General features: G+C 52.9%; 3 protein-coding genes across 7 annotated transcripts in view; all 3 read right to left on the bottom strand.

Annotated features, from left to right (window-relative positions):
- Positions 1-1,524, bottom strand: part of STX5 (syntaxin 5) — a 26,468-nt gene extending 24,944 nt beyond the window's left edge. For 2 of the 4 annotated variants that reach the window (XM_011942666.1, XM_011942664.1), the window contains exons 1-2: positions 1,364-1,524; positions 429-669 (exon numbers count right to left, since the gene is read on the bottom strand). In XM_011942666.1, the coding sequence (XP_011798056.1) occupies positions 429-650 (222 nt within the window). In that variant the 5' untranslated portion in view covers positions 651-669; positions 1,364-1,524. Of the gene's footprint in view, positions 1-428; positions 670-857; positions 1,083-1,363 lie in introns of those variants that run through there. The other 2 variants (XM_011942665.1, XM_011942667.1) reach the window with 2 other exon arrangements.
- Positions 738-2,358, bottom strand: LOC105512354. The gene is made up of 2 exons (XM_011942784.1): positions 1,812-2,358; positions 738-1,432 (listed from the first exon to the last, which is right to left on the bottom strand). Exons 1-2 carry the CDS (start codon positions 2,290-2,292, stop codon positions 738-740), a joined length of 1,176 nt encoding a protein of 391 aa, XP_011798174.1. The 5' UTR covers positions 2,293-2,358.
- A 20-nt stretch (positions 2,359-2,378) lies between these two features.
- Positions 2,379-7,651, bottom strand: part of WDR74 (WD repeat domain 74) — a 7,369-nt gene continuing 2,096 nt past the window's right edge. Inside the window, exons 4-11 of one of the 2 annotated variants that reach the window (XM_011942657.1) lie at positions 5,413-5,488; positions 5,148-5,294; positions 4,883-4,984; positions 3,880-3,980; positions 3,729-3,784; positions 3,248-3,393; positions 3,075-3,131; positions 2,379-2,605 (exon numbers count right to left, since the gene is read on the bottom strand). In XM_011942657.1, coding sequence (XP_011798047.1) covers positions 2,426-2,605; positions 3,075-3,131; positions 3,248-3,393; positions 3,729-3,784; positions 3,880-3,980; positions 4,883-4,984; positions 5,148-5,294; positions 5,413-5,488 — 865 coding nt within the window. In that variant the 3' untranslated portion in view covers positions 2,379-2,425. The remainder of the gene's footprint in view (positions 2,606-3,074; positions 3,132-3,247; positions 3,394-3,728; positions 3,785-3,879; positions 3,981-4,882; positions 4,985-5,147; positions 5,295-5,412; positions 5,489-7,651) is intronic. The other variant, XM_011942658.1, reaches the window with a different exon arrangement.

The raw sequence follows: 7,651 nt of genomic DNA, 5'->3' as shown, positions 1-7,651 counted from the left end.
AAAAAAAAAAAAAAAAAAAAAACTAAGATGTAACTAGATTAACTGATTTTCTCATGGTTACAGAGCAAATTTATGGTAGAAATATATTGGAAAATTCAAGGTGCGTGTTTCTCAGCTAAAGGCTCTTCCTAGAACTTGTTCCTTATTCACACCAATTATATTGCAGCCAAGTACTCTCTGAAGTACTCCCTCCAGAATAGCAATCCTGCCCTCCAAGGGATTCCTCCTAAAAAAAGGTCTAAGTCCTTGCCTCTAGTTAGCCAGCCGACCTCTTCTCTGTTGCTTACAGCAGACCCTACTGGCTCCATCCAAGCCTATCAGTTCCATCAGGTACCCCCAAGAATTACTTCAGTTAACAGTGGTGGAGCACAGTCCTTCCTAGATTTGAGTATGGCTCACTCCTCGCCTTTTCCACTCCAGGTCCTTACCTGACGGGTCTGCAGCGACTTGCAGGCAGACAGAAACTCCTGGGTCCGATCCCGGCAGGACATGGTGTCGGGAGGGGGAGGGACGAGGGCCACTGGGGGGGGTAGAGGGGCGATGTCGCTGCTGCTGTCAGCAGGTGCAGGGGACAGGACCTGTGTCTTTGAGAGACCCAGGTAGACACCCTGATCCGTGTTCTTAGACCCGTAGCGTTTCCGCGGGATCATTGAGACGCATAACCTCGGACTGTTGTGGAGGGGAGAGTGTCATTCCCCAGGCAGCTTCTTTCCCCAAACTCCCCCGCCCCACCCCAATCAACAAATCCTGGAGCCCCTTCCGCACTTCTCATGGACTTTCGCGCCCAAGACGCTCGCAGATCCTGGGGCGGGCCAGCAGCGGAAAGGGCCCTGCTTTTCCCCTGTCCCAAGTCGAACCCGCTTCAGACTCTTCTTCCAACTTGGCTCTGGCGGCCAGAGCGCGGGCCGGGGGCCCTGAAGCAGAGACAGGGCCAGAGCCAAGTCCCGTGGCCTTAAGACTGCGGCCCGGCCCGTGTAACTGCCCCGGGCCCTAACCCAGTCCTTTCGTTTCCGTGGTTTCCTTCGGCCCCTCGGGGGGGGGGGCCGGTGACAGACCTCCAAAGACTGACACACTTCGGTGGGCGGAGGGGGAAACCTCTGGGTGTTTATTTGAAACAGGAAGTCCCACCCCCCACCCAAGGTCCGCCTTCTGGAAGACTTCAACCACTCATTAGCTAAGGCCGACGTCTCTCTCAACAGAGGCTTTCCTGATTGGACGGCAAGGAATTCGCTCACCAGGAGCCGGGCCGGCAGGACTTGCCTGCTCGCCCCTGGTTCCCTTCCCCCCGCCAGTCGTCGCCCCTGTAAAACCACTGCCCCAGAGCTGACACGGAGGCCAGACCCCGTCTTAGAGCAAGTCTTACCTCCCCTCTGCCGCCTGCCGCCGCCGCCACTACCAATCTCCCCGGCCGTCACTGCCTCCTCCACGGGCACTGAAGCCGCCGAAACCCGACCAGACTAGAAGCGGCCACGTCACCTACACGTAACCCCACCCCCGGCGACGAGGGGGCGGTCCCACGCATTTTCAAGCCAGGCGACCCGAAAGACACGCCCCACATCCAAACGCAAGAGCGACCCCCCCTCCCATTGGCTAAGGCGGTACCGTGACCCCGCCCCGGAGTACTACAGCGGGAGCCCAGGGGGCTGGGCCCGCTTCCGGGGAGGAGCCTTAAAGAACCAGCCGCCCGGCGGTGTCCGCGCCCAGTTCCCAGAGTGGTGGTGCAGGTACACGTTAGAAATTTTATTCTCTGGAGGTTGGCGCGGACTAAGAGCAGGTCTGGGGTCATCCCTTCTCCGGCTCCTCCTAGTTGCCTTCTCGGATCGGACGCTCCTGCTTCCGAATCTGATCTGATTGCCTGTTGCTTGACGGCAAGGGGCCCCGACCACTGAACATTGATGACCGAATCTGGTCTGATTGTCTCTTGCTTGACCGCGAGGAGCCCCGACGACTGAACATGGTTAGTCGCCGCCACAGTACGGTGATCAGAAGGCTTTCGTTCGAGTTGTGATTCCGATGGTCCGGGGAGTTGAAGTCGATACCTTCGGCGCCTGAGGCGACGACGAGGCCTCTGAGCTCACCTCTACCCGCGGGAAGCCCCTTCTCACACTCCCTGGGCCCTCGGTGTGTGTCTCTGGTCCCATCTTCCGTGACGTCCTCAGACTCTGCCTCCTTGTACTGCTCATCCGACATCTCAAAGTCCTTGTCTTGGCAGCAGCCCATGGCCCCGCGTGGGCCTGGACTCCCTGCCACCCATGCCAGCCTACCTGCCTCCGGGCCCGGCTTTTGTGACATCAGATATCCCGTCGCCCCAGCTCAGGGAGCCCCCACCCCAAGCTACCCCTCCTTCCTTTCTCCCATGACAAAAGGCTCAGGGTCATGGTGGATGTTCAGCTGTTTATTTACAAAGTGGGCAGGCACAGGGGCGTCAGGGGCTGGTGGACCCCGGCCGCTTCTTCTTTCTCCGTCTGGTTTGGAGAGCTCCTTGGGTCTGCTCCAAATCCGAGAGCTTCCGCTTGGCAGCTGCCTCCAAGGATGCCCAAAGTTCGTCTGTCTCTGTGTCTTCTAGGGGCACCTTGCTGGGTTCTTGAGGCTCTTGGGGCTCATCCTGGTGAGTGGGAAGAAAGCGTAGGAGTCAGGGGGACTGGGAATGGTGGCTCCCACCTGTAATCTCAGCACTTTGGGAGACCAAGGCAGGAGGATTGCTTGAGCCCAGGACTTAGCGACCAGACTGGGCAACATAAGGAGACCCCATCTCCACAAAAAGAAGTTAAAAAAAAAAGAAAAAGTAGTCAGGGGCACAGGGACAAACCCAAAGGGAAGGAGACCCTGGCTGAGAAATAATCCCTCTGGGTACCACCACCTTTATTCCCTGCTCCCAGAAAGCAACCCCATCCATGCTCTTGGCAATAACCCTCTCAGGATTTTAACTGTTAATGCCTCTCAGAGAAATTAAGTGACCAGGCAGGTAAACAGATAGTCCCAGGTCTGCATTCCAGCTGCCTCCTTTTCCTCTTCATAGGGAGGTCCTCACATCTATGCCCTTAGTTCCCACATTCCCGCACCCAACTGCTCACCTCCCAGTTGTCCCTGCCTGACAGGAGGAGGCAGTTCAATTGAGACTTGAGATAAACCTGCAAAACATGAAGGACCTTAGGGAGCCAGGCATGCTGAGACAGAAACATGAAAGGGGACAAAGGAGGCGGAGCCTCCACAAGACTATGAGTTTGGGGTGGGAGAGATGACTTACCTTATGCTCCAGACCCCGTGGATTCTGGATCCTGTGTATCCTCAACACTCTGTCCAAGCCACAGGAAGCTAGTAGAGGCTTTGAAGGGTGGCACTGCAACCCACGGACACTGCCTGCCAGCCCCTTCAGACAGCCCAGTAGACGCCCTAGAGAAGGGGGGAAGCATCCTTGATACCTGGCTGGCCAATAACCAAACATTCATTGTTTCCTGTTCCAATCACTTTCCATTTCAACATTTAATCTGCAACAAAACCCTGAGACTGGAGCTTCTACTAATATTTCCATTTCGCAGGTGAGGAAATTACGGCACAGGGAGTTGAAATAGTTTAAGGTCATACAGCTTTTGAGGAAACCAGGATTTGAACCCAGGCAATCTGGCACCTGAATGAGGCCTCACTGGCCCCACTGTGCCGCCTTAGAGGGAATCCTTACCCTTCTCCCTGCTCCTTCCTTTCCCCCCAACATACCCTAGTCCACTCACCTTGCCGAAGGTCAATTTCTGCCAGCTGCCCATGAGTGTTTCCCACAATCACCGAGCTGAGGATGAGACCAGAGGCAAGCGGAGTCAGCAGTAACCTCCTGGAGCCCTTCCCAAGCCCCACCCTCCCACCCCTTCCCCTCTAAACACTCACTTGCCTCCCGGAGTGAGGGTCATGGCTGTCAGTGGGTATTCTCCATAGGTGGTCTCTAGGACTGGCCGGCGCTGGGGGGATGCTGGATCATAGACACGAACCTAGAGGAAGACTGAAGCATCACCAAAGTATCCTCACCCTGCACCTACCCTCTGGCATCTCTGCATCCTCACCTGCTCCCTGCACACTGCTCTCTTACTTATGATCCACTGTCAGAAACTTTCTCATCTTAGATGTATGCCTCTTCTCTGAGCATCAGGGTGTCAGAAGAGCTGCTTAGCAGCATAAATGGACAGAGCTGAGGGGAGAGGTCCCCTAGGGTGGAAGTGTGTGAGCATTCCATCCCCCCATACTCCCATCTAGGGGAAATGGAGGGATGGAAAAGCAAGTCAGTCTAGTAGTCGGTGGGTGCTAAACTTCAAGCAGAGGTTAGCTTGAATGAAGGAGGAAAGAGGATGCCCTCATATGTGCTTTAAGCAAAGGCGTACGACCAAGATCAGACTTCAATGTGCAGAAAGCAAAGGAAACAGGACAAATACAGTGACCCAGCCCCACCCGTGTCTCAAGACATCAAATGAGACAGCCATAAAGATTCCTCACTTGGGCCCTTCATGTAAAGCTGAGGAGCTGAGGCCAGAGATGGGAGGCTCAGGCCTCAGTCCCAAAGCAAATCAGAGAGGCTGCATCAGGACCAGAACCCAGTTCTCTTAACCCCCAGCCCAATGTCCTCTGACACCTGCACCCTATAATTCCCACAGTGAAGGGTATCCACTCTCCTTTCCTCTCTTCCAGGTGGGAGGAAAACAGCATCGTTCAGGAAACTCCACCCTAGAATGCAGCAGAGGAAGGTCATGGGCTCAGGGACAGGGTTGGAACAGATGCGGATGCACTTCCTCCTCTGAGCTCAGAATGGTGAGAAAGGCAGTTGTGCCAAACCATGGGGGCCATTTCACCAGAAGGCTGCTTTATCCCAGGAGAAGGTAGGGGTGAGATGACACCTTACCTGGTGGTACCCTGTACAGGTGACAAGCTTCTGTGATCCTGGGAGAAACTGTATGTCCTGGTCCCAGATGGGAACCCGCAGGTCCAGCCAGTCATTCCGCACCTGGTGGGGTGGGCAGATGGGGAACAGGGCTGTGGGGGGCTTGATGTGCTCCTCCTTTCAGCCCTCCTTCGCCCCCTAAAGCCCATCTAGTCTCTGACGCATAGTCAGTGGCCACAGCCTCCCTCAACTTCAGGAACAGCTCCTTCACACTCTTGTCACTCACGTTCTTGGCCCTGAACACAGGTTCCTCAGAGCCCTGCAGGTCCCACATCTTCAAAGCATTCTCTTTCCCACCTGTGGCAACCACATGGGGGTGCGCTGGGTCTTGGCGCATCCTACACACCCCAGGGCCCACTCTCAGTTCCAGGAGCTAAAAAGAATGGGAGGTAAGAGTTCGTTCTAGAGTTCTCAATCCTCCCTTCCCCAGCATGATCATCAGGCACCTACCCCAGCCCCCTCCCGCAGCCATCAGGGCAGGGAAGCCTCACTGGGTCCGAGGATGTGTTCTTGTCATTGTCACACCAGACTCTGAGAATCCCAGAATCCACACATGTGATGAGGGTGCTGCAGAGAAAGGACAGAGCTGGGATTTTTTAACTGCTTAAACTCCTTGTTTTAACCTTTCTCTCCTTTTCACTACTAGACTTGACTAATGTTTAAAAACAAACAAACAAAGTACAAAAGTATTCTCTAGGCCCCAAACTCATATCAACCCGATTCCCTACTAACAGTCCAGTTTAGAAGAAAGCCTCTAGGTCACCGGGCTCTAGGCAGAGCCTGACAGCTTCCAGCTTCCTCATCTGTTAATTCAACTTACTCAACAGGGTGAGGGTTTGCCAAGTGAGGAAACAGAATTGCTGAGAAGCTAATTTGCCACTCAGCTATGTTACAACTGCAGCTAGAAATCAACTCTGTAATATTCCGGAGTGCTTTTGCTGTTCACAGCTGTGTCTAGCACTTGGCCGTACTGGTCTATCTGAATCCTGAGTTGCTTACTAGGGCTCAGGATCAGTAGTTCTAAAAGGATTGAAATGGGACTGGTCTGAATTTAGGGTTTGGTCAAAGTCAAACACCAGCTTCTTGTGTTCCTTGCTCTGGGTTTCAGGAACTAAATGTCAGTCTTTTGCTTAAAGTATCTCAAGAAGTCCAAGCAAGTCTCTCCCCAGGATCTGCACAGCTTGCGCCTGTGTTCTTTCTCATGCCTGCCAACCCTCCCCAGCTGGGTTCAGGCTCTGTATCGACTTGCCTGAGCTGTGACAAAAGTCTCCCAGTTGCTGTCTCCAATCTATCCTCCATACTCCTACAGGCTCCCAGTGCTGACTATGGTACTTGCTATTCAAAAACTGGTAATTCGGCCAGGCACAGTGGTGCGCGCCTGTAATCCCAGCACTTTGGGAGGCCGAGGCAGGCAGATCACCTGAGGTCAGGAGTTCCAGACCAGCCTGGCCAACATATAGTGAAACTCTGTCTCTACTAAAAAATACAAAAATTAGCTGGGTGTGGTGGCACATGCCTGTAGTCCTAGCTACTTGGGAAGCTGAGGCAGGAGAATCGCTTGAACAAAGGAGGTGGAGGTTGCAGTGAGCCGGGATTATGCCACTGCACTTCAGCCTCAGAGACACAGCAAGATTCTGTCTCTCAGAAAGACAAAAACAAAAAATGAGTAACTCACCAACACCAATAAAAGTGCACATCTCTCAACCTAGCACTTAAAGCCCTTTACATTTAATCCCAACCTAATATAGTGTCCATCTTGTATTAAAATGCTTCCTTGGTTGGGTGCAGTGGCTTACACCTGTAATCCCAGCATTTTGGGAGGCTAAGGTGAGCGGATCGCTTGAGGTCAGGAGATGCAGACCAGCCTGGCCAACATGGTGAAACCCTGTCTCTAATAAAAATACAAAAAAAAAAAACTTAGCCAGGCGTGGTGGTGGATGCCTGTAATCCCAGCTACTTGGGAGGCTGAGGCAGGAGAATCGCTTGAGCCTGGGAGTTGGAGGTTGCAGTAAGCCGAGACTATGCCACTGCACTCCAGACTGGGCAACAGGGTGAGACTGTGCATTTTAAAAAAAAAAAAAAAAAAAAAAAAAGGTTCCTTGTTGTCAACTTCCAAATCAAATGCTATTTATCCTATTTATGTACCCTATAGCATGCCCCCGGTCCTTGGCCTCTCCCAGGCAGTACCCACTTTCTAGAATACCCTTATCCCCTTCTCCACCAGTCAAAATTCTACCCATCCCTCAAGACCCAGTTCAAACATCCAGTCCCCCCCAGAGGCTTTCTAGACCTCACTTGTCAGAATTACCACCACCAAACCTATGCAGCCTGCTTCACAGCCCTCTTTCATCGTCTTTGGAAGAAAGCAGGGCCAGTAATCCAACTATTTAGCACCTTCCTAATCTTTGCCTTCAGAGGTACATCACCTTGTTGGTTGAGCTCAAGTTGAGCCCAGGAGTTTGAACCGGCCTGGGCATACAGTGAGACCCTATCTCTACGAAAAACTTAAAAATTTAGCTGGGCGGGGTGGCACCTGCCTGTAGTCCCAGGTACTCAGGAGGCTGAGGCGGGAGGATCGTTCGACCTCAGAAGGCTGAGGCTGTAATGAGCCATGAATGCACCACTGCACTCAAGCCTAGGTGACACAGTGAGGCTCTGTCTCAAAATTATTATATAAATGAATTAATGAATGAATGCTTAAAATCTTTTTTTTTTTTTTTTTTTTTTTTT

This window comes from Colobus angolensis, unplaced genomic scaffold (assembly GCF_000951035.1).
Source record: "Colobus angolensis palliatus isolate OR3802 unplaced genomic scaffold, Cang.pa_1.0 Scaffold21, whole genome shotgun sequence".
Classification (NCBI taxonomy): Eukaryota; Metazoa; Chordata; class Mammalia; order Primates; family Cercopithecidae; genus Colobus; species Colobus angolensis.
The sequence above is the reverse complement of the archived record's forward strand: the minus strand, read 5'-3'. Positions and strand labels throughout refer to the sequence as shown.

Coding starts and splice junctions, on each gene's coding strand:
- LOC105512354 (XM_011942784.1), bottom strand. CDS start 2,292: ATGTCACAAAAGCCGGGCCCGGAGGCAGGTAGGCTGGCATGGGTGGCA. Junction 1,433..1,811: donor GGAGCGTCCGATCCGAGAAG/GCAACTAGGAGG, acceptor CGGCGGCTTCAG/TGCCCGTGGAGGAGGCAGTG.